The sequence below is a fragment of the Neolamprologus multifasciatus genome, chromosome 2, assembly GCF_963576455.1.
Source record: "Neolamprologus multifasciatus chromosome 2, fNeoMul1.2, whole genome shotgun sequence".
Taxonomy (NCBI): Eukaryota; Metazoa; Chordata; class Actinopteri; order Cichliformes; family Cichlidae; genus Neolamprologus; species Neolamprologus multifasciatus.
In genome coordinates, this window is record NC_140440.1 from 36806669 (window position 1) to 36833025 (window position 26357).

The following is a 26357-nucleotide window of genomic DNA, read 5'->3' on the forward strand; positions in this document are numbered from 1 at the left end:
GCAAACGTTACCGCCGCTGCTGGGTTGAGATTCACGAGTCCGGAGCGGAATTAAAAACACGACATTCATTTAAGGTTATCGCGTGTTTTGTGAGCAAATGCTTTTGCATATTCGTAGTGTTTCCTCCATTAAATTAAATATCTACTTTGCAAGTATTGCAAGTTGCCCTGTTGTCATCCGTTCTCGTAAAGTATAACCAAACTTTTTAGCGTTTGAGCCGCCATGTTTCCTGCCAGGTAAGCGACGCTCCGCAACGTGGTGACGTCATTCGGGGCGACTGGAATCGATAAGGGAATCGTTTGCAAAAATGGCAAACGATTCCAAGGAATTGAAACAGTGGGAACCGGTTCTCAACAAGAACCGGTTTTCGATACCCATCCCTAAGCAGAAAGCAATTTGTACACCTCTAGTCACCCAATGTGTTGCAAATATTGTGTAGTCTCTATTTTACAAAGAAAATGGTGTATACATAATCTCTCAGACTGTGTTTGGTGGGGAGCAAAGGCTGAATGGCTGCATGTGACACTAAGTTTACTTTGTACCACAGAGTTGAAAAAATGCTCTATGGAAGTGGATGTGTACACAGACAAGGTGAAGCAGTACAAACCAGTCTACTGGCTATTTGGAGCTGCACAATCTTATGCTACCCTCAGGCTACAAGGACTGAATGGAAACCATGGGAAATGAACAGAGAGGGAGGCAGAGAATGAAAACAAGAATGAGGGGGACAAAGAGCGATTTCCCCGGCTGCAGTGACTGCTGTGGGAAATGAAGAGAGAAATACAGATGAGCCAGAAGCTGAGCCTTTGGGACTAGCCAGTATTGTTTCATTCATATTGAAACCAAGCCCACTACTGTGCACACATGAGGATGTGATTATGGAAATGTTATGTCTAGGAAGTTGCCCATCTGATATTACAAACAAACTCCCATCGTTATACCTGCTACAGCGGGACTTACAGCGGGATGTGAAAGCCAGCTTAGAAATCACCACGATCGTATTTATTGGAGAAAGCTTTTAAATAGACCAGAGTCTGTGAAATGTGCTGTATAAGTAAACGTTGTTGTTTTTTTTTACTTATTTATGATCTAACACATGTACCATCACCAAGTAATTTTTTTCTAAGAAGTCATGTCACATATTTCATAAATTTCTATGAGGTCATGTTGGATCTTTCAGCATCAGCTGTATTATGCTGGGTTAAAAACCCATCAAACTGAGATCCTTTGATTTCATTTTTGTGACTTTTGTGTTTCACTTGCTTTTAAAAATGTATATCGCAAAAACAAATATAACAATATAACAAATATGCTGCCATCTAACAGATGCTTGTTTTCCCATATCCACTACTGCATTTCTTTGTTTCATGTCCAGCTGCAATGAATCAAAGTCATGTATTTGCTTTGTATTAGCTTTGACTTTGGTCACCACCTTCAGTGCTAGCTCTAGAACCATGTCTTTTTTGCTGTAATGACTTGATGAGACTGCCAAAGGTGAAGATGCAGAAAATGAAACAAAGCTGTAGTTGAAGGTGACTAAAATACTCTACAAGGCTGGAAACATAAGTGATAATCTTTTATGGACGTATGAATGTTACCTAAGGTTATATAAATTAATGTTAATGTAAAAACTGACATATTTGGTTGCATCTTGCAGGCCTGCAGCCATGGCAGTCATTTCTCTGGCCTTTGGTCAGTACATCCTGGAACCTCTGTTCATGCCATGTGGTGTCCCCCCCCTGGCTGTCAAACTGGCCACAGCCATTGGCCTAAGTATATACCTTTGCTACTGTAATAAGGAGTGTTATAATATGCCCAGATGTTATCTTAGTGAATTGTTGTGAAGTGTGTTGTAAATAGCTCGGGTAAATAGCAGAAGACAGAAGTGTGCATGAGAAGGAAGAGGGGTTTGACAAAAAGACCCAGGACTATCCTCAGCTTATCAACCTTCTAAACACAATCATAGGGCACAACATACTAATACAATCTCCAGTGTAGCAAATTCACATGAATGAGCATTTCAGAGCATTTTAAACTGGGCCACTGATTATTCAATTCAATTCAATTCAATTTTATTTATATAGCGCCAAATCACAACAAATGTCGCCTCAAGGCGCTTCATAGATACAGAGAAAAGCCCAACAATCATATGACCCCCTATGAGCAAGCACTTTGGCGACAGTGGGAAGGAAAAACTCCCTTTTAACAGGAAGAAACCTCCGGCAGAACCAGGCTCAGGGAGGGGCGGCCATCTGCTGCGACCGGTTGGGGTGAGAGAAGGAAGACAGGATAAAGACATGCTGTGGAAGAGAGACAGAGATTAATAACAGATACGATTCAATACAGAGAGGTCTGTTAACACATAGTGAGTGAGAAAGGTGACTGGAAAGGAAAAACTCAATGCATCGTGGGAATCCCCCGGCAGCCTACATCTATTGCAGCATAACTAAGGGAGGATTCAGGGTCACCTGGTCCAGCCCTAACTATATGCTTTAGCAAAAAGGAAGGTTTTAAGCCTAATCTTAAAAGTAGAGATAGTGTCTGTCTCCTGAATCCAAACTGGGAGCTGGTTCCACAGAAGAGGGGCCTGAAAACTGAAGGCTCTCCCTCCCATTCTACTTTTAAATACTCTAGGAACAACAAGTAGGCCTGCAGAGCGAGAGCGAAGTGCTCTAATAGGGTGATATGGTACTACAAGGTCATTAAGATAAGATGGGGCCTGATTATTTAAGACCTTGTATGTGAGGAGCAGGATTTTGAATTCAATTCTGGATTTAACAGGAAGCCAATGAAGGGAAGCCAAAACAGGAGAAATATGCTCTCTCTTTCTAGTCCCTGTCAGTACTCTTGCTGCAGCATTTTGGATTAACTGAAGGCTTTTCAGTGAGTTTTTTGGACATCCTGATAATAATGAATTGCAGTAGTCTAGCCTGGAAGTAATAAATGCATGAACTAGTTTTTCAGCGTCACTCTGAGACAGGATATTTCTAATTTTAGAGATGTTGCGCAAATGGAAGAACGCAGTCTTACATATTTGTTTAATATGTGCGTTGAAGGACATATCCTGGTCAAAAATGACTCCAAGGTTCCTCACAGTGTTACTGGAGGCCAAGGTAATGCCATCCAGAGTAAGAATCTGGTTAGATACCATATTTCTAAGCTTTTCAGCGCCGAGTACAATGACCTCAGTTTTATCTGAGTTAAGAAGCAGAAAGTTAGTGGCCATCCAAGTCTTTATGTCTTTAAGACATTCCTGCAGTTTAACTAATTGGTGTGTGTTATCTGGCTTCATGGACAGATAGAGCTGGGTGTCATCTGCATAGCAGTGAAAATGTATGCTATGTCTTCTAATGATGCTGCCTAGGGGAAGCATGTATAATGTAAACAGAATTGGTCCTAGCACTGAACCCTGTGGAACTCCATAATTAACCTCAGTGTGTGAAGAGGACTCTCCATTTACATGCACAAATTGGAGTCTATTAGATAGATATGATACAAACCACTGCAGTGCAATACCTGTAATACCTACAGCATGTTCTAATCGCTCTAATAGAATATTATGGTCAACAGTATCGAATGCTGCACTAAGGTCAAGAAGGACAAGCACAGAGATGAGTCCACTGTCAGAGGCCATAAGAAGATCATTTGTAACCTTCACTAAAGCTGTTTCTGTGCTGTGATGAACTCTGAAACCTGACTGAAACTCTTCAAATAAACCATTCCTCTGCAGATGATCTGTTAGCTGTTTGACAACTACTCTTTCAAGGATTTTTGATATGAAAGGAAGGTTGGAGATTGGCCTATAATTAGCTAAGACTGCTGGGTCTAGAGATGGCTTTTTGAGTAAAGGTTTAACTGCAGCCACCTTGAAGGCCTGTGGTACATAGCCGATTATTAGAGATAGGTTGATCATATATAAGATCGAAGAATTAATCAATGGCAGGACTTCTTTGAGCAGTTTTGTAGGAATGGGGTCTAAAAGACACGTTGATGGTTTGGAGGAAGTAATTATTGAAGTTAACTCAGAAAGATCGATTGGAAAAAAAGAGTCTAACTTAACATCAATGGAACTAAGAGTAGCTGTAGATAATATTACATCTGTGGGATGATTATTGGTAATTTTTTCTCTAATGATAAAAATTTTATTTGTGAAGAAGTTCATGAAGTCATCACTAGTTAACGTTAAAGGGATGGTTGGCTCAAAAGAGCTCTGACTTTTTGTCAGCCTGGCTACAGTGCTGAAGAGAAACCTGGGGTTGTTCTTATTTTCTTCAATCAGTGATGAGTAGTAAGCTGTTCTGGCTTTGCGGAGGGCTTTCTTATAAAGCAACAAACTATTTCTCCAGGCTAAATGATGATCCTCTAAATTTGTGACACGCCATTTCCTCTCCAGATTACGAGTCATCTGCTTTAGGGTACGTGTTTGAGAATTATACCACGGGGTCAGGTACTTCTGATTAGAGACCTTAGTTTTCACTGGAGCTACAGTATCCAGAGTCGTACGTAGTGAGGAGGTGAAATTATTAACAAGATAATCGACCTCTGTTGGGGTAGCGTTCAGATAGCTGCTCTGCTCTGTGTTGGTACAGGGCATTGACGATGATAACAGTGGCTGGATTATATTCTTAAACTTAGTTACAGCGCTTTCAGAAAGACATCTACTTTGATAAAGTCCACTCTCCACTCTCCACTACACACTGATAGTTGCTCAGTTTCTCATATTCAGCCAAACTTTCCCACGTTCAGCACTGTAAATAACTGAGTTTGAATTCTGTCAAAAGTAGGACATTTTGTTTATATCATAAATGTTTGAACATAAAGTATAATTTGTTTTGTCAACACAACAAATTATTGATGGAATAAATAATCGCATCATGGTTTCCCAACTAAAGGATTAGCTGAGTGAATTAGTTGATCCTTCTCATTTATCTGAGGGAACATCAGGGCTTTGTCAGTCTAGTCGAGAGATGTAATGTCTCTAGCATGTCCTGGGTCTATCTTGAGGCCAGTCAGGGAGGGTGCTAGGCAGATGGTCGAGCCACCTCAACTGGTTCCTGTCATTGCAGAGGGGTTTTGGCTCTATTTCTGATGAAGCCAGCAGAACTACTTTAGCCACTAAAAGCAGAGATGAGGCCACCAAAGTTGAAGCCTTCCATAATTTGGCTCCAACTATAATTTCTGTCCATAGAAATTCTGAACATAATCGGTGACACAGAAATACCTTAGTGCCTTCGAGCACCCAGTGCAAATTAGTCCAACTTATTTCCAACAAAGCGACCTTCCGAGCTCTCGCTGTAGTTGTACAATGGCTTGGAACAGTGGGTCAGGTACCCCATACTCCTGTAGCACCTGCCACAGGATACCTTGACGGATGCAGTCAGATACCTTCTCCAAACGAACAAAACATTTGTAGAATGGTTAGAAAAAATGCTGACGCACATTAAATATCCTCGAAAGGGGATATTTCTTAAAGATGGCAATTGTAACCACAGTTTGCCAATACAGAGACTCCACCTCAGTTCTCCACTCAATGCAAGAGAGTCCAAAAACATAGAGGAACTCAGTGTGAATCTCATCCAATGCAGAGCTTCTGCCACCAAGTAGTAATTTAACTACCTCAGGGACCCTGGTCCTCCAACTCTGCTTTCTCTTCTGAAGGCCTGTCAGTGGGATACAAGGCTGAGGGGCCCAAGTAACCCAGTACAGGGTGAGCTGGAGTGAAGTGGAAGACTGAAAAGACACCACTTGATATATTTGTATATTATATAATTATTATAATATAATATAATATAAACACGTTTTGACAAAAACAAATGCCCCCCATGTCCAAATGTAGCTAAAGGCATCTGTGTATCAAAAAGCTTACAAAATTTTTCCTTCAATTCTGAACTGGTTTCTTGTAAGGCACAGGTTGTGACTGACGTTAGCACAGAAAACAACATTCAGGGACATCTGATCTTTAGTCACTACATAGAAAGTAATCCCACTTACTAAATGTGATAATGTGATATGACTAGCTTAGACTTTTCTGTTGATGGAGAGCCTTCAATATGGTCACAAACACTGTATGACTGCTTGACATGGTTCCCTCTCTCTGCAGCGTCTGTTATGTACCTGAACAGTATGAGCGTAACGTGGACAGCCAGGATTCAGATTTTCCTCACTGTCAGCAAGCTGCTGGCCATTGCCATCATAATAGTGCCAGGCATGTACCAGCTCTTTAAAGGTATCATCAGTAACACCTCTCTAGCACTGCACACGTACCACCACCAAAACTCTGAGTGTTCTGGGTTGCACACAGTGTTCAGCTGCACGTGGTTCAACATGAATCCTGCATGTCATACACACCTGCTCACAGCATGCTACAGGTCGAGCATTTATTGGTGTCCGCACAGCAGGATTTTAGAGGTGGAGTTTCTGTCTTCCTCTCAACTGCAGACTTTGCTGTAATGTTATTAATCTAAAATGTTTCTCTGAAGCAATACTGTATGTGTCAGTGAGCGCTCTTTGCATTCATTCCTTAAAACAGTAAAGTTATATAGTATATATTATGTATATAATGTTCTTCCAAGCCCTGGACTGCACATGATCTGTTGTATTTATTCAATCTATCTCAGTTTTATTGATATGTCTCCAAATGATAACATAAGTCACCTTAAATATAAAAAAGATAACAACTGAATATATTATGAAGAGAAATCCAAAACTGTCCCTTGAGCAAGCACAGAAGCACAACAAGTGTTGCACACAAAGATGTTAGCAGCAGAGGATCTGTGCTGCCTCCATCCATCTTTTTCACTCTGTCCACATTTCTGTAATGTAAGCCCAGATTGCAACTCATATATGCATATTTAATAAATTAAATAAATCTTCTTCATGAATTTGACCTTTAAATTAATTATACTTTTAATAACTTGATTATACTTTTGGGCTGTTTAACTCAGCATTTTCCTAATGTGAACAAATTATTAATTCAAAGAAATTTCTTAATTAACTTCAGAAAACGAATTTCAGAAAACGAATTACTCATTGACACGCAAAAGGTAATTACTGAGTCATTTGTGCACAGAGATAATGAAGCACCGTACTCCTGAAGCCTCTGCAGAAGGCAACCTCCAGCTTTCACATTGTAAAAAATAAATCTACATTTGCACAGCTGATGGTGAATTATTGCAATTAATGTAATAACTCAACCATGGAGTTCATGTAGAGAGGCCAGTGTCTCCAGTAGCCCTCAGGTATACAGAGAGCTTTGTGATCATTTCTGTGATTGCAATTGTTAAAGATATTAAACTGATTTAAGAATTCAACATAGAAAATACAGAAATAACCCATCAATGCACCTAAATGTACAGTATTGGGTTTTGAGCAAGCCCTCATTTCTTAATATTTTGCCAGGAAAATTTGAAATAGTGCTTTGTAATGGTGTTTTTATGCTTGAAGGACTCAGTGTTAAACAAAATATAAGGAAATGAGGGGTGGTTCAAGGATCTTGCACAATATTTTTTTTCCCCAAAAGTTGATTCTGTTCATCTGGACGTAGCGTTTTGTGGGAGAAACATTTCGTCACTCATCCAGGTGACTTCTTCAGTCTCAGCTGACTGCAGGTTTCCCCAATCTTATAAACATTATGCAAATGTACTGTTTATAAGATTGGGGAAAGCTGCAGTCAGCTGAGACTGAAGAAGTCACCTGGATGAGTGACGCTACATCCAGATGACCAGAATCAACTTTTGGAAATTTACTCTCCTGGATGATTGAGAATGCATCAAGACATCTTGCACAATACGGCAAGTGTGGCAGTTGATGTGTGTGCATGCTTGCAGGAGAGACCAGACACTTTGAGAATGCCTTTGACCTGAGTAATGTGCAGCTCTCTGGTATGCCACTGGCTTTCTACTCTGGGATGTACGCCTATGCTGGATGGTAAGTGTGCGCACTGTACACACATATACACACACGTCTGGTTTGCTATCCTCCTGGTGACATCCCATTGACATAATGCTTTCCTGAGCCCTTTACCCTAACTCTAACCATCAAAAATGAATGCCTAACCCTAACCAAAACTACTTTAAAGAAGATTATTTTTTCAGGGAGCCCCTCATCCTTCCCTCGGTCTGGGAACCTGAGTGGTATACATTGTATGATACCATCCAGGACTTGATGCGCTATCAGAGAATTACAAAATAACAGACAGATAGTAATCAAGCCGGCGGACAAAGGGTCCAAAATAGTTCTAATGGACAAGCAGCAGTATAGGCTGGAAGCGAATAGACAATTGGAAGATGAAAAATACTATAAAAATATTCCCAGCTCTATCCAACCTGTGGTACAGCTTCAAATAAGACAAATCGTCAGACAGCTTTTCCATAAAAAGTATATCTCAGCTAAACAGCGGGACTATTTATTAGGATCCGACGATCCAAGGTCGAGACAATTCTATCTGTTGCCTAAGATACACAAGCGACCTGATACATGGACGAGACCAATAGTTTCAGATTGCAATAATCACAATACATTGATCTCTCTCCAACAGGCATCCAAGTTATTTAAAAGATACATACCACTTCTTGCAGGTAATCCATCGTTTTTATTTACAATTGACATACACAGTCTTTAAACAAGCATCAACACACAGATGGGACTGGCGGGGTGGAAAACTTCTTCCTGCGTTATCCGGACACCAAGCGCCCGGATAACGCAGAAATTCTCCATCTGTTGGAACTCTACCTTACCAACAATGACTTTGAATCTCAGGCTCTCCGAGGTATGGGGGCCTATCTCCCCTCACCACACTCCCTGCCGGTGGCTGATGCCCTCAGACATTGGTGTGTTGGTGGTTCTTGGTGTCTGGGGCTGGGCGCTCATGTATGTACCGACTCACTCCTGGTGGCCGATTGGCGGGGCCTGGCACCTGTGGCCCGGCTGGGCCCCTTCCGGGGGGTGGGGTACCCTCAGGCCTCTGGCCTCTGGGCCTGGTCCTCTCTGGCACAGCTGGCTGCTGGCAGAGCCCGCGGGCACATCACTGCAACCCCCTCTGGCCTCTGCTCCGTGGCTGCTAGGTGACCTCTCGTTTGGGGCTCTCCTCAGCTCTTCCCAGGAGGGTGGCACAGTTGCCCCTGTGGTGGTCCTCCTCGGGTCCTCGTACTCTGGGGCCTCTGGATATCTGGGGCCTGGATCTCCTCCATACCTGCTTCATGCCCTGGGGGGCGGGGCTATGGCTCCCCACACTCCCTAGCAGATCGTTACATGAAGAAACCTTTTGAATACAAGCATGCTGATCCACACAGGTGTGCACACAGGTGTACACACGGGTGTTCACAGACACAAACTACACCTTTCTTGGCTGCTGCCTCAAAGCACATTGTGCACTGTCTATCTTGCGTGCTGCACAATAACATGTAATATTTAGTATCTACTGTTATCTACTGTTAGCTAGTTTATTGTGATGGTGTTGTGTTTATTATGTTGCTCTTTTTTGTTTGTTTTCTCTTCTGTTTTTTCTTATCTCCATACAGGTGATCCAGGTGTTTTGTTTGTTTTTCTTTCTTTCTTCCCCCCTTTCTCACCGTCTCTTCTCCCCTCTGGTTTTCTTTCTCTCCCTCTCTTTCTTTCATTCTTTCTCCCTGTCCTATCCCCCAGTCATGTCTGTCCCGTCTGTAACAACCGAAAATCAAATAAAATAAATACATAATTATAAAAACGGTCAATCAAATGGACCAATATGGCAAGACCATGATGATCCACTTGGTAAAGTAAATTCACTTGGCATCTTTCTTGGCCTTCAGACAACAATCCTGATGGCTAAAGATCCAAACGGGACAGGCAGGAAAAAACAAAACAAAAAAACAATGACTTTGAATTTGACAATAAATGCTACTTACAGCTGGAAGGCACGGCCATGGGACAGAGATACGCACCATCATAAGAAAATATTTACATGAGCGAGTGGGAAAGGGGGGCGTTGGCCAAGTGTGCACTACAACCCATGTTTTATCTCCACTTCTTAGAAGATATTATAGGCACGTGGAGAAGAGAGTTTTAAACAGTTCATGCAGATTATAAATACACATCACCAGTCGAATAAACTGAAATATGAGACCAGTGACTCTGAAGAACACCATGGTATCTAAAAAACGAATTTCAAAGTAGTAGAAGTTCAGAAAAAGATGTGGACCAAGGTTTATTTTAAATCTATGGACATGCATGCGCTTATCATCTGCCCCACATGTTTCATGCCATAGTTACAGATTTGACGTTTCCATTGTATATGCTGCAGGGAAATAGACAGGGGTATGTATACCTGTTGGTATATAATATATTTTGAATAGTTTGTTCTTTTTGGACCACTCTCCTCTGGTTGCTCTAATGAGTAAGGGCCTCACAGCCCATTAGTATTTGGACACGTTAGTCAGATGGTGAATGTCTGCAGTGAAATTCCAGGACGACCTACAATGGAGAAGAGTAGCAGAACAGCTAAGCAGGAGAATCAAGGGAGGCCGAGGATGTTCCAGGACTGTGCACTAAAGTTTCAGTGGAAAGCAAACTGAGTTAAACTCCTGGTCATTAATAAGTGGAGGTAATAAACTAACTCTTTCCTTACTCAGGTTCTATCTGAACTTTGTGACAGAGGAGGTGGACAACCCTGCAAGGTAAGTTTAATCCATGTGCTTACTCTTCTGGTCGTGTAAAGTTATTTATAAATAATAGAATTTAAAATCTAAGGAATCATATTTCTTCATCTGTTCGACAAAAGTGGCTGATTTCACTGTGATCAGTGTTTCTAATAAACAGCATTGGATCACGTGACTACATTGAAGTGAAATGACTGTGTCTACTGTACCTGAGCCTTATACAGCATCTTGGTGTGTTACCAGTTACTATGGTTACTCATGTTAGAACAGGAAGGGTCCATCAACAAACTGACTGAACCCACTGTGTGACGTTACATGCTCTGCCACTTCATGGCTGAGTTACTGTTGTTCCACTTTGTCACTCTGTATTTTTGTAGACTGTTTACAACACAAGTGCTTTGAGGCAACCTTTGTTGTGATTTCATTCCTACAATATTCAGTATATACTGAACTGAATTGAGCTGATTTGAATTGAATTGAAGTGAATTCATCCTGTTGGCATATCTGGCACATGTGAACATTATTAGATGCCGTTTCCTCTGCGTTCACTGTTTTTAACAAAAAAATGCAGAGTACTCTGATTGTTTTGTGCTGCCTACCGCAGAATGAGCACAAAAAGCAAAACTTTGGAGCTGTTGTAGCTAACAGAATTGACCAGCCTGACAGTAGGTGGTACATTCTGTTTACGTCTCTTAGTAAGCTGTGTAGGTGGAGCATGTATGGAAGTAAAACAGACATAGATATACAAGGGAAAGAAGGACGAGTAAGTCTTGCAAGTGCCTAACAGTGTGCTTCCTCCGGCCCTCAGGACTGTTCCACTCGCCATCTGTATCTCCACGGCAATTGTGATTTCTTGCTATGTGCTCACCAATGTGGCATACTACACTGTAATGTCAGCTGAGGAGCTCCTGGCCTCGTCAGCTGTTGCTGTGGTAAGTACTTAGAAAAACAGTGTAAGTACTGAACCTTTAAAAGTAACTGTCACTTATCAGTCTGCTTTAAATATTGTATTAGGATTAAAATAAAAAAGCAAAAACCAACAACAGTAAAACAGCAACACAACGTTATAAATGTACGTTTCCCCCCATGAATCCTCAATCAAGGCCATACACACTCAAAGTGGGACCCCTCACCCATGTCTCTTATTCACAAAATATCTGTATCAGCTCAGTGTATAATTATAATGTAACTAAATACATCTGTAGTGAAAATGATTCTACCTTAAAGCACTAGTGATGATGTGTGTTTGGGAAAGAATGAATAGATTTTGTGACAGTGCATTTATTATAGCACAGTCATTCATTTATAGACCCATATTATTGTTTCTGTCCTGAGCTCTGCATGTACCGTAACATGCCTGTGCACAGATAGGGATGTTATGGGTAAGAAGGATTGACATAGAGCAGACAATGCAAACATCCCCTCATCTAAAAAATATATATTCTGTAGAGCTTTGTAAAGCATCCCAATTGGCTAATAATCTGACTGGCTAATCAGTAATAAATAAGCAATGCTATTAACTTTGTTGACAATTTGGTCATAAAGCAAAATATTCAGCAGAAAAAAATAACTTACAGAAATATGTAAATGAGAGACAAGAGACATCTATGCCTGAACAAAATGTAACAATTTACACATAAAAACATAGATCAAAAGCTCACGATTTACTAGAATCATCAAAGAACTACATTTTGTGGCATTGCTTTGGGTAAACACAAATAACTAACAGTCACAAAAATTCAGAGCTGTTTAAACAAGTGTTGTAAAACGGCAATCAGCATCAAGGTGGTAGAAATAGGGTGTATTTCTACCACCTTCCCAAGTCAGAATTTCCAAGTTCCCAGTTGAAATGTGAATCTGGAATAACTCATCAACTTCCCACTCGTAAAGTCAGAGTAGCCACAATCCACGATGGCAGAACTGAACGTAAACAGCGGCAAAACTGCAACTGTAACTCATTAAATAAGCCATTTCCAGACTGCAAGGTATCTGCAAAGCAGGAAGACGCCATCAGGGTAATTCCCTGCTGGGCAACTATTGTATGAACTAGAAACTTTTGGGGGCTATTTTGTGTCTGAATCCTCACCACTATTGGGAACGCTATGTAGCTCTATTTCTGAGCATTCAGTTGGCCACACAGTGGAAGATCCCATGACTGCAGCTTTGTGTTTGTTGTCATAAGGACAGTGGATTTGGAAGCTAAGTTGTTCTAATAAATTAATCTGTTATGGTAACCCTATCTCTCTAAAAATCAGAAAAACTACTTTGAAGGCTTTTTGCAGTTACTGTTAAACTAATCAGGAAATGTGAAGCCAACCTATATGGGCTATAACAAAAACTTGTCACAGACAGGCAGTGTGCAGGAACAGGGAAAGTTCAATGAAGCAACGAGAAAAGCAAAACTTTGTTATGTTATATGTGATATCAGTAGCTTATATTAAGCTGAAATTATGGCAGTGGCTCCTTATTTGATAGTGAGATATATCTCACAATGTTTTTCACTGTAAGGGCTGACCTTGGCTCTCTGCAGTAAAACGTTGTGCATGCTATTTGAAAGCATTTAGTTGAGGTCTCACCTTCGTGGTGTTTACTTCTGGCTTGAGCAGTGCGGTTGCCTTCCTGCACTTAGCATGTCATTATCAGCAAAGTGTCTCTGACAGCTTGGCTTCCCAGCAGCTGTTAATGTGATTGTTCCATCCCAGCCCTGTTAATGTTAATCACATCACAGACATTCCCCAATAATAACCACTGTTGCTTATTAGACTGAGGATAGCGATCAGAGATCGCTGGTCTTTTGTAATGCAGTTAGTTTTATTGCCCTGTGCACCGTGAGTGATAAAAGCACCTTAAGACAGGTGTTAAGAGCATTTATCTGTTCTTAGAAGGCTGTGATAGGATAAAAGCATTAAACTATGTTCTTCCTCTCTCATAGACAGCGGGCAGAAGTTTACATCTCAAACTTGATTACAGAGTTTAACTGGTGTCTAGAACTTATCTCGAAGAAGCTTGGCTCGAGGCACGATTAGTCATTTTAGGCTTTTTGAATTAGAGGTGTGTTCACATAATGGAAGAGTGATGAATGGAATAGGCTGAAGTTATATCTAAAGATCCTTTTTATTTAGCATTTACCTCAATACACTACCACAAAAGATTGTGGTGTAGAGAACAAAAAAACTTGGACATTTTCAAACGTTCACCCAGGGCTCCTAAAACTTTGGACAAAGGTATAAGTGCAGCAAATGTTTAGAAATGAAACTGTACTAATGTGGACTTTTTGTCCTTCAAAAACGTGTACTACATGTATTTAAACAGAACCTTTAAAAATAAATGTTCCTCTTTCATTTAGTTCCTCTGACTAAAGATAATCCCTCTGCTTTTTAAACAAAGGTCTTGCACACCAAACAACTAATAGTGTCTGTTAGTTCTTCAAAGCTCTGGTCATTAGGGATGGGTATCGAAAACCGGTTCTTGTTGAGAACCGGTCCCCACTGTTTCAATTCCTTGGAATCGTTTGCCATTTTTGCAAACGATTCCCTTATCGATTCCAGTCGCCCCGAATGACGTCACCACGTTGCGGAGCGTCGCTTACCTGGCAGAAAACATGGCGGCTCAAACGCTCAAAAGTGTGGTTATACTTTACGAGAACGGATGACAACAGGGCAACTTGCAATACTTGTAAAGTAGATATTTCATTTAAGGGAGGAAACACTACGAATATGCAAAAGCATTTGTTCACAAAAAACGCGATAACCTTAAATGAATGTCGTGTTTTTAATTCCGCTCCGGACTCGTGAATCTCGACCCAGCAGCAGCGGTAACGTTTGCACGTCCTCTCCCGTTAATACGGCAGGTAAATAATCAACTAACAGTGCATATTATGTTAGCGCGATCTGCCTTATTACAAAACCTGCCATTACTGTGCATTTAGGTGACCATGATGAGAGAGACAGACAGAGTCTGGCTGGCTCAGATGCTGGCAGTTCTTGCTACAGTCTACCAGTAGCGTCTCCTTTCAGGCAGGATAGACGAATGTCACCGAGCTGTGACTAAGTTTGTGGTCAAAGGCTTGCACCCATTTGCCACAGCAGATGCCCCGATTTTCGGTAAGTGAATGTGTTTAATTGTAGGCAGGGACATTATTGGATATTCTTGTGTAATTGCTACAGAATAATATTTATTTTATTATTTTACATTCACAATTTTTTTTCCTGGGGACCCTGTGACACCCCATTGAAGAGCCATAGGTTGGATCTGTTAAGATCTCACTGTTGGGTTTGTAAGGCCATGTTACTCCTAAATTTCTATCTTGTTCAAAGAGAAGATATAAAACAAAGATCTAAGCTAATTGACCTTAGTGTTCTCCTTTTTTTAAAAAAAAAAATCGATAAGAGAATCGATAAAGAATCGAATCGTTAAACAGAATCGAAAATGGAATCGGAATCGTGAAAATCTTATCAATACCCATCCCTACTGGTCATGCTACTGTATGAATCCTGTATGAAGGGTGCAGCTTATCTCTGAAGGGTGGAGTGCTGCTCCTGCTTGGTCAGTGTTTAGTTGATTGGCTGCAAGTGTAACCTTACATCCAGTGGTGTTTCCAGTTACAGTCTGCCTGACTATGCTTCGGATGCAACTGGTCCATCTTCCATGAAGTGTTTTAAAGAAAGGCCGTCGTTCAGCTCTGATGTTTTCACATCGTTTCGTTGTCCTGTTTCCTTCTACCACAGTGCTGCTTCGTCACCAACATTGTACTGAAAATATTAGAAAACTTTAGTCAACACTTCCTGCAAGTTGATTTATTCGAGCCAGCCTCAAATACACCGGTCACCTGAACACTGCTTTCCATCTGACATTTAATATAAACAAATGACCAACAGACGCTCATCTGTCTCCCTTTATGTCCTCTTTGTGAAATCCACAGACATTTGCAGAGAGGCTTCTGGGGAACTTCTCTATCGCCGTCCCAGTATTTGTAGCCTTGTCCTGCTACGGCTCCATGAACGGCGGCCTCTTTGCCCTGTCAAGGTAAGGTCCCTGTCACTGCTAATGCACCTAGAGTATGTATGCCTATGTGCTCACGACAGAATCCTGTAGCAGTTAAACAAAAGTCACCAGGTGTTTCTAATTTTGCAATAATTTGTGGTATTAAGTATACTTAAGTATACTTATACTCTGTGTGTGTATGTGTGTCATGTGTAGGGTGTCAAATACATCAGTTTTGTCAAAGTTGCTGGTGGTGCACACAAGGTGTCCTTAAGCATCTGTGCTACGGTGCAACAAAAGTGACAATGATTTAATGAAATTAAACTTTTCCTAAACCTAATCAAGGAATTTTCAGAGTGTCACATTAACCAGCAAGTAAAATCTGAACTACTCAGAGAGGGAAACAAAGGACACCTGTATCTTTTTCTTTTTTTTGTAAACTAGCATTTATTGTAAAATATGCAGGCACAGTTAGTCAAGCAGGTTGTTTTTTCAAATCTTTGAACCTACACACTTGAAGCATTGTTAATGGGAATGAGAAAACTGCCCATGGGAATATGTTTCATGTTGAAAAAGAGCTGATTTTAATCATACAATGTGACTGTGTTGATTATCAAGTGAATGTCATGATCTCTCTCCTCACTTTGTCATAATGTGTGTGTTCACCAGAATGTTCTACGTAGCTTCACGTGAAGGCCAACTCCCTGAGGTTTTGTCTATGATCCATGTCCGCAGACACACTCCACTTGCAGCTGTCCTCATAATGGTCAGTTTACTAACATAAGCATTTCATTTCAGACAATATACTAAAGGTCACAAAAACTAATCTTTGAAACGGACGACAACATGAGCTGATAGATGTCATGAGTCCTGAAAACAATTCTGTCTGAGCTTTTTGCACTTTTTTGGACAAAAATTGTAGGAAGGTTAGAGATTCAATTCAATTCAGTTTCATTGATATAGAACAACAACCTAACAACAGTTGCCTCAAGGTGTTTTATATCATAAGGTAAGACCCTACACAACTACAGAGAAAATCCTGATACTCAAACAACCCCTTATGAACAACAGTGGGAAGGAAAAACTCCCTTTTACCAGGAAGAAACCTCCAACAGAATCATGGTCAGGGAGGGGCGGGGCCATCTGCAACAACTGGTTGGGGTGAGAGAAGGAAGACAGGATAAAGACACGCTGTGGAAGAGAGACAGGGATTAATAACAGATATGATTCAATGCAGAGAGGTCTGTTAACACATAGTGAGTGAAGAAGAAACACCCAATGCATCATGGGAATCCCCCGGCAGCCTACACCTATTGCAGCATAACTAAGGGAGGACTCAGGGTCACCTGGTCCAGCCCTAACTATATGCTTTAGCAAAAAGGAAAGTTTGAAGCCTAATCTTGAAAGTAGAGATAGTGTCTGTCTCCTGAATCCAAACTGGAAGCTGGTTCCACAGAAGAGGGGCCTGAAAACTGAAGGCTCTGCCTCCCATTCTACTTTTAAATACTCTAGGAACAACAAGTAGGCCTGCAGAGCGAGAGCAAAGTGCTCTAATAGGGTGATATGGTACTACAAGGTCATTAAGATAAGATGGGGCCTGATTATTTAAGACCTTGTATGTGAGGAGCAGGATTTTGAATTCTGGATTTAACAGGAAGCCAAAACAGGAGAAATCTGCTCTCTCTTTCTAGTCCCTGTCAGGACTCTTGCTGCAGCATTTTGGATTAGCTGAAGGCTTTTCAGGGAGTTTTTAGGACTTCCTGATAATAATGAATTACAGTCGTCCAGCCTGGAAGTAATAAATGCATGAACTAGTTTTTCAGCGTCACTCTGAGACAGGATATTTCTAATTTTAGAGATGTTGCACAAATGGAAGAAAGCAGTTCTGCTTATTTGTTACCCACCATAAGTAAATTAGCAACCAGCAGCGTCTTTAAGATAAGGATAAAATGATAAGATGGAGCCTGATTTATTTTCTAGAATTTGATTCTCAAAATATCAATATTTTAGTAATTTGGGGTAAATTTGTAGTTTATCATGGAGCAGGAACATAGTGGAAAGTAACTAAACTACAAAAGTTTTAGAACACCCCAATTTTTCCAGTTTTTGTCAAGTCTGACTGAACGGATTCAGGGTTCATCAAAGTTTAATGAAGGTTTATTTACAAACATCAAGTGAGCAATATACAAATCAGAATCAGAATACTTCATTGATCCCTGGGGGAAATTATTTTTTGTTACAGTGCACTAAGAATAGCACCATACATACAGGCATATATATACATAAAAGTCACTTATTAATAAATAGCTGAAAAAGAACATGTGCAAAAAGGGTGTAGCTGTTGCAGTAACCAGTGTGTTAGATGGAGGAGTTGTACAGGGAGCCACAGGCAGGAATGATTTCCTGTGTCGTTCAGTGGTGCTTTTCGGTAATCTCAGTCTCTCGCTGAACGAGCTCCTGTGACTGACCAGCATGTCAGGGAGTGGGTGGGAGGTGTTATCCAACATTGTTGTCCTTATCTTGGACACTATCCGCCTCTCCGACACCACCTTGAGGGAGTCCAGCTCCATCCCCACAACATTACTGGCCTTACGGATCAGTTTATCGAGTCTGTTGGCATCTGCGACCCTCAGCCTGCTCCCCCAGCATGCAACAGCATAGAGAACACACTGGCCACAACAGACTCATAGAAAATCCTCAGCATTTTCTGGCAGATGTTGAAGGACCTCATCCGCCTCAAAAAATAGAGACGACTCCGGCCCTTTCTGTAAAGTGCTGTGGTGTTTTTAGCCCAGTCCAGTTTATTGTCAATGTGTACTCCAAGGTGTTTATAGTCCTCCACAATGTCCACACTGACCCCCTGGATTGAAACAGGGGTCAAGTGTTTCCTGGTCTTCCTGTAGTCCACGATCAGTTCCTTGGTCTTTGCCACGTTGAGCTGCAGATGATTCTGCTCACACCACGTGACAAAGGAGTCAACCACAACCTGGTGCTCTGTCTCATCATCCCTGCTGATGCATCCAACCACCAGTCATCAGGAAACTTCTGAAGATGGAGGTCTCTGTGCAGTGGCTGAAGTCTGTGGTGTAGAGGGTGAAGAGGAAGGGGGGAGGACAGTCCCCTGTGGTGCCCCTGTGGTGCTGATTACCTTGTCAGACACACACTGTGGGAGACGCACATATTGTGGTTTCCTGTCAGGTAATCAACAATCCAGGACACGTGGCGTCTTTGGAATAGGAATGAGACATGATGTCTTCCACATCACTAGTACCCTCTGCAGACTCAGACTCAGCATGAACAGTTTATGAAAGACTCTACACAGGGGGGGCTCAGGTCTTGAGGACGAGGGGACTCACTCCGTCTGGTCCAGCAGACTTGCCTGAGTGAAGTCTCCTCATTTGCATCTCAACCTGGTATTGAGTGAAGGTGATGGGTGGGGGTGTCAGGAATCTCACAGGAGGCAACAGCGCCATGTGAAGAGAGAGGCTGGCACAGTGGTGTGGCTCTGGATTCCAGGCTGACTACAGGTGAGGTTGTCGGGGGGGGGGGGGGGGGGGTGAGCAGACACTGTGGTGTCAACTCGTTAGCTCCATTCTCACCTCCCTTAGCCCCCCTGCTGTTGGTTGGCCTGAATCCAGTGATGGTCTTCGTGCCCCTCCACACCTCTCTCATGCTGTTCTGCTGGAGTTTCCACTCCAGCTTCCTCCTGTAATTGTCCTTAGCCTCTCTGATCTTGTCCTTTAGTAACACCTGGACCTTCCTCACCTCCTCTTTATTGCCACCTCTGAAAGCCCTCTTCTTGTTGTTGAGGAGGGCTTTGATGTCCTTAGTCACCCACGGCTTGTTATTTGGGTAACAATGAACAGTCTGAGCTGGAACAATGGAGTCGGTGCAGAAAGTTATGTAGTCTGTGATACACTCAGTAAGCCCATTGATGTCCTCGGCATGAGGCTCAGAGAGTGTTTCCCAGTTGGTCACCTCAAAACAGCCCTGTAGTTCCACTAAGGCCTCCTCTGACCACCTCCTAACGCTCCTCGTGGTCACAGGTTCCCTCCTCACAATTGGCACATAGCGGGGGGTGAGGTGAATCAGGTTATGATCTGACCTACCAAGTGGGGGGAGGGAGGAGGAGCTGTATGCATCCTTGACATTAGCATACAGTAGGTCTAAAAATTTTTCTCCCCTGGTGGGACAGTCCACATATTGTCTGAATGTTGGTTTTGTATTGTCCAGTGATACATGGTTGAAGTCACCTGAGATCACAATAAAGGCACTCGGGTGCTGAGTCTGTAACCGGGCTATGGCAGAGTGGATAGTGTCACATGCAGCTGTGGGGTTAGCAGAGGGAGGAACATAAACAGCCACCAAGATGACGTGAGAGAATTCTCTGGGTAAATAATACGGCCTGAGTCCTACAGCACATAGTTCAATGTCCGGGCAACAAATCCTTTCTTTGACTGTTATGTTGGCAGGGTTACACCACCGGTTGTTAACTAAAACAGCGCTAAACTAAAACAGCAAGCCCACCTGCTTTCCGCTTACAGCTAGCGATGCTGTCCCTGTCCGCCCGAACAGTGTGGAAGCCTTTCATCATCATCATCATCATTGTTTATTTATATAGCACTTTAAAAACACACAAGGCTGACCAAAGTGCTGAACAATAGAAACATAATAGATACCATAAGAATAATAAATACGATAAAATAATAAACATAACAACAACGCCTTCCACGGAAGCATTCTCGTCGGGAATGTCCTGGTGCGTCCATGATTCAGTGAAACACATCAGGCTACACTCTCGGTATTCCCTCTGACTCCGTACCAGTGCTGAGAGCTCGTCGATTTTATTCGATAACAATCGCACATTTCCCATTACGATAGACGGCAGACACGGTTTATACCTCCTCCTCGCTTCGAGCCTCCGCTGTCTCACCGTCTCCTTCTTTCTTCTCTTCTGTCCTTGACCTCTGCATCCCCGATGTGTTTTTCTCCAAATTTCAGCTGGTACTTCTGCGGGTCTGGTCAGCGAGCCGGCCGGCATCAGGGCGATCAGCTGATCTCTGGAGTAAACAGTCCGTGCATGTAGGAGATGTGCATACCAGAGGTGGCATGATACCACTTTTTTATGTCCGATACCGATATCATAAATTTAGATATACCGATATGAATCCGATATAGTCTATTTTATAATCAATAACTGTGTTTTAATATCTTCCTGCACTTTGTAAAAGTTCATAGTCAAATTTTAATTAAATTTTAATTTAAACAAAATGCTAAAGCTATTCTATTATACTTGTATTTAAAAAATACGCTCCACCCAAAATATTTCACATTTCAGCAATACTGATCTTTTTATTTAAACTTTTAGCAGAACTGCAGATTTCAAAAAGTTTTTGGTTCTGAAAAAAGTGCAATATCAGCGCAAAATAATGTTAATATTCAACAACTTAAACCCCCCCCCGAAAAAACAGGTTGTATAATGGACCCTTTTATAAATAAAGCTGAACATAAATAGACATCCAGAGTGGAAAGCAGTGCAAATAAATGCAAACACGGCTTTGTGACACTCATCTTTTATCGAGATAGATGTCAGTGTAAGCTGTTTCTATCACATTTAACCTCAGACTGAATTTTGTCTAATTTCTATACAAAACACAAGTATAAGTGTTTTTCATTGTTTTGTTTTGTTTTTGAACCATGAAACTTGACCAGCAACACAGTTTTTTCTTTCAAAGTAAAACTTGAATCTATCCATTGTATGGTTAGACTTAGCAATGACAGTGCACAGACGTCCGAGCTCCATATATCAGTTGTTAAGCTTAATGTAGGAATGCTTCACCAACATTCAGAGATGAATTTACAGACTTACTTTACTTCTCTGGGATAGCTTTCTAGGCTCCAAATGCTCAACCAGACCGCCGACAGGTCTCGCACGCCACAGCTGCTCTATCACGTGACGCATACTGCTTCGACGTGCTGAGGTTATGAGCTGGGTTACACTATGTCGCAAGTTTTGTGAGGTGCTTTTGTAATATTTAATGGATCGGATTACATTTTTTATTTCTCTACAATATCCAATCCAGTAATTTAGGTCAGTATCAGACCGATACAGATAGGTAATATCAGATCGGTCCATCTCTAGTCCATACCAGAGGGTATTGCATGGCAATCCAGAATGCTGCGACAGCCATTTTGTTTCAAGGCTCCTATCACTGACCCTGGATCCAGTAAAACAGCCTGTGAAGAAGGAACCAAAGATCTCAAGTTTTGAGTCCATAAAACCTACTGTAAATCTACACTGTAAATACACAGTCTTGACTGATGGAAATACAACTGTCTTGTATGTGTGTGTGTATTTGGATGTGTATGTGAATGTACAGTACCCTATGACCATGCTCCAGCTGTTAGTTGGAGACATCTACAGTCTGTTGAACTTCATGAGCTTCCTGCGATGGCTGTTCATCGGTGTGGTGGTGCTGGGTTTGATCTACCTCCGATACACAAAGCCGGACCTCCCCCGCCCTTTTAAAGTCAGTATTTCCACACCACTATGCAGATACATCTGAACTTAGACATTGCAGTATTAACAGTTATATATGCAATTAACCTTTCATGCATTCAGATATAGTGCCGTGTATAAGTATTTGCCTCGTTTCTGATTTCTTAGTGTTTTCTACATTTGTCACACTTATGTTTCAGATCATCAAACAAATTGCATTTTATATTTTAAAAGTAATTGTCCCCTAAACCTAATCACTGGTTGTGACACCCTTCACAGCAAGAACTACCACCAAGTGTTTGTGTTGTCATGCTAAAGCTTCGCAGTTTTCTCAGTCCTGACTTTGACCATGCTTCTCCAAAGCCTTCATTTATTAATTTATTTTTGAGCCATTCGGGGGTGGACTTGCTGGTGTGTTTTGGATCATTGACCCACTGCATCATTCAAGTGTGACTGCTGAACTTTTCTGGTAGACAGCAGAATTCACCGTTTGATCAATCATGGCAAGTTGTTCAACTCTTAAAGCTGCCCCAGACCACCACACTACCGCTATCATGTTTGACTGTTAGTATGATGCTCTTTGTATGCAATGGTGTGACACCAGATGTAACCAGGACTCAAACCTTCCAAAAAGGTTCAGCTTTCGTCTTGTCAGGCAACAGAATCTTTTCCCCAAAGTCTTGGGAAAAGACTCCCGTCAAGTTTGAGATGAGCTTTTGTGTTTTGTTTGGTCAGCAGCTTGGAACTCTCCCATGGATAGCATTTTGCTTGGTCTCTTTCTTATTTTTGATTCATGAATTGAGGCCTACAGTCCTTTAGATGTTGGGGTGATGCTGGATGAGTCTTCAATGCACTCTTTGGTAGACCAGCTACTCCTGGAAGGTTCACCACTGATCCAGGTTTTCTTCATTTGTCCATAATGGCTCTCTCTGGGGTTCACTGTTTTCTCAAAGCCTAAGAAATAACTTTAGCCTCTTTTCCACTAGTACCTACTTGACTTGACTCTACTGCATTTCATTCATTTTCCATCACAACTGAGTACCACCTAATGTGCATGGATTCACTATAGCAACTGTGTTTTCATTTGTATGAAACATAAACCACCACAACAATAGAGGATGTCAAGGCTGTCACTTGGTGTTCGCTCGCTTCCTGTTCCTGCTCAAACACAGTGGTGTTTCTGAGTAGCTTATTTGCTTAGCAGTTTAATTAACAACTTTTAAATACATTCTTTTTTCACAGTATAATCTTCACGTGCTTCTTCCGAAGCACACTTTCTCTGTACTCACTACCTAATTTATAGCCAAAGTATTCACTCACTGTCTCTGTACTGTTTCGCTAGCTTAGCTCGTAGCCGACCCGTTAGCACCATGGCTACTTCACCTGTCCCTTCTGCACTTTCTTGCTCATTGTGTCAGATGTTTAGTTACTCCTCGGCCTCCTTTAGCAGTAATGATGTCTGTAACAAATGTAGCATATTTGCAGCTCTGGAGGCCAGGATTACTGATCTGGAGACTCGGCTTTGCACCCTGCTCTCACCCTTAGCTAGCCAGGCCCCTGTAGCTGGTGCAGCCGAAGATAGCGTAGGCCCCGCTAGCTGTTCCCCGGCAGACCCCAAGCAGCTGGGGAAAGATCGCTGGGTAACGGTGAGGAGGAAGCGTAGTCCTAAACAGAAGCCCCAGGTACACCACCAACCCGTTCATGTGTCTAACCGTTTTTCCCCACTCGGTGACACACCCGCTGGGGGTCAAACTCTGGTAATTGGTGATTCTGTTCTCAGACATGTGAAGCTAGAGACACCGGCAACCATAGTCAATTGTCTTCCAGGGGCCAGAGCAGGCGACATTGAAGGAAATTTAAAACTGCTGGCTAAGGGTAAACGTAAATTCAATAAAATCATAATTCACGTCGGCAGTAATGACACCCGGTTACGCCAATCGGAGGTCACTAAAATCAATATTGAATCGGTGTGCAACTTTGCCAAAACAATGTCGGACTCTGTAGTTTTCTCTGGTCCCCTCCCCAATCAGACCAGGAGTGACATGTTTAGCCGCATGTTCTCCTTAAATTGCTGGCTGTCTGAGTGGTGTCCCAGAAACGATGTGGGCTTCATAGATAATTGGCAAACCTTCTGGAGGAAACCTGGTCTTGTTAGGAGAGACGGCATCCATCCCACTTTGGATGGAGCAGCTCTCATTTCTAGAAATATGGACAAATTTATTAAACCCCTCAAAACATAACTATCCAGAGTTGGGACCAGGAAGCAGAGTTGCAGTCTTACACGCCTCTCTGCAGCTTCTCTCCTCCTGCTACCCCCCCAAAAACCCATCTCCATAGAGACTGTGTCTGCTTCCAAAAAGACAAAAAACAAACTAAAAACCAGCAACAAACAACTTAAACAATCACAAAGAAAGAACAATACAGTATCCACATCTGAACCAAAGAGTAAAACAGTGAAATGTGGATCATTAAATATTAGGTCTCTCTCCTCCAAGTCTCTGTTAGTACATGACTTAATAATTGATCAACAAATTGATTTACTCTGCCTTACAGAAACCTGGTTGCAGCAGGATGATTATGTTAGTTTAAATGAATCAACACCCCCGAGTCATTCTAACTACCAGAAATCTCGAAGCACAGGTCGAGGGGGCGGTGTGGCAGCAATTTTTCACACCAGTCTATTAATTAATGAAAGATCAAGACAGACTTTTAATTCATTTGAAAGCCTGATGCTTAGCCTCGTCCACCCCAGCTGTGAAACTCAGAAACCAGTCTTACTTGTTATCATCTATCGTCCACCTGGGCCTTACACAGAGTTTCTGTCTGATTTCTCAGACTTTATAAATAATTTAGTTCTGAGCTCAGATAAAATAATTATTGTGGGTGATTTTAACATCCATGTAGATGCTAAAAATGACAGCCTCAACATGGCATTTAATCTGTTGTTAGACTCAATTGGTTTCTCTCAAAATGTAAAAGAACCCACCCACCACTTTAATCACACTCTAGATCTTGTTTTAACATATGGCATAGAAACTGAACATTTAACAGTGTTTCCTGAAAACCCTCTCCTGTCTGATCATTTCTTGATAACATTTACATTTACAATAATTGATTACGCAGCAGTGGAGAGTGGACTTTATCAAAGTAGATGTCTTTCTGAAAGCGCTGTAACTAAGTTTAAGAATATAATCCAGCCACTGTTATCATCGTCAATGCCCTGTACCAACACAGAGCAGAGCAGCTATCTGAACGCTACCCCAACAGAGGTCGATTATCTTGTTAATAATTTCACCTCCTCACTACGTACGACTCTGGATACTGTAGCTCCTGTGAAAACTAAGGTCTCTAATCAGAAGTACCTGACCCCGTGGTATAATTCTCAAACACGTACCCTAAAGCAGATGACTCGTAATCTGGAGAGGAAATGGCGTGTCACAAATTTAGAGGATCATCATTTAGCCTGGAGAAATAGTTTGTTGCTTTATAAGAAAGCCCTCCGCAAAGCCAGAACAGCTTACTACTCATCACTGATTGAAGAAAATAAGAACAACCCCAGGTTTCTCTTCAGCACTGTAGCCAGGCTGACAAAAAGTCAGAGCTCTTTTGAGCCAAACATCCCTTTAACGTTAACTAGTGATGACTTCATGAACTTCTTAACAAATAAAATTTTTATCATTAGAGAAAAAATTACCAATAATCATCCCACAGACGTAATATTATCTACAGCTACTCTTAGTTTCATTGATGTTAAGTTAGACTCTTTTTCTCCAATTGATCTTTCTGAGTTAACTTCAATAATTACTTCCTCCAAACCATCAACGTGTCTTTTAGACCCCATTCCTACAAAACTGCTCAAAGAAGTCCTGCCATTGATTAATTCTTCGATCTTATATATGATCAACCTATCTCTAATAATCGGCTATGTACCACAGGCCTTCAAGGTGGCTGCAGTTAAACCTTTACTCAAAAAGTCATCTCTAGACCCAGCAGTCTTAGCTAATTATAGGCCAATCTCCAACCTTCCTTTCATATCAAAAATCCTTGAAAGAGTAGTTGTCAAACAGCTAACAGATCATCTGCAGAGGAATGGTTTATTTGAAGAGTTTCAGTCAGGTTTCAGAGTTCATCACAGCACAGAAACAGCTTTAGTGAAGGTTACAAATGATCTTCTTATGGCCTCTGACAGTGGACTCATCTCTGTGCTTGTCCTTCTTGACCTTAGTGCAGCATTCGATACT

The 26357-nt window shown here is 41.7% G+C and overlaps 1 protein-coding gene across 1 annotated transcript in view; it reads left to right on the plus strand.

Annotated features, from left to right (window-relative positions):
* The window catches only part of LOC146525022 (cystine/glutamate transporter-like), a 65404-nt gene that overhangs the window by 22053 nt on the left and 16994 nt on the right, over nt 1-26357 (plus strand). The window contains exons 3-10 of the mRNA XM_085175187.1: nt 1658-1773; nt 6101-6226; nt 7827-7926; nt 10608-10652; nt 11443-11566; nt 15556-15659; nt 16287-16383; nt 21998-22147. Of these exons, the coding sequence (XP_085031313.1) occupies nt 1658-1773; nt 6101-6226; nt 7827-7926; nt 10608-10652; nt 11443-11566; nt 15556-15659; nt 16287-16383; nt 21998-22147 (862 nt within the window). The remainder of the gene's footprint in view (nt 1-1657; nt 1774-6100; nt 6227-7826; nt 7927-10607; nt 10653-11442; nt 11567-15555; nt 15660-16286; nt 16384-21997; nt 22148-26357) is intronic.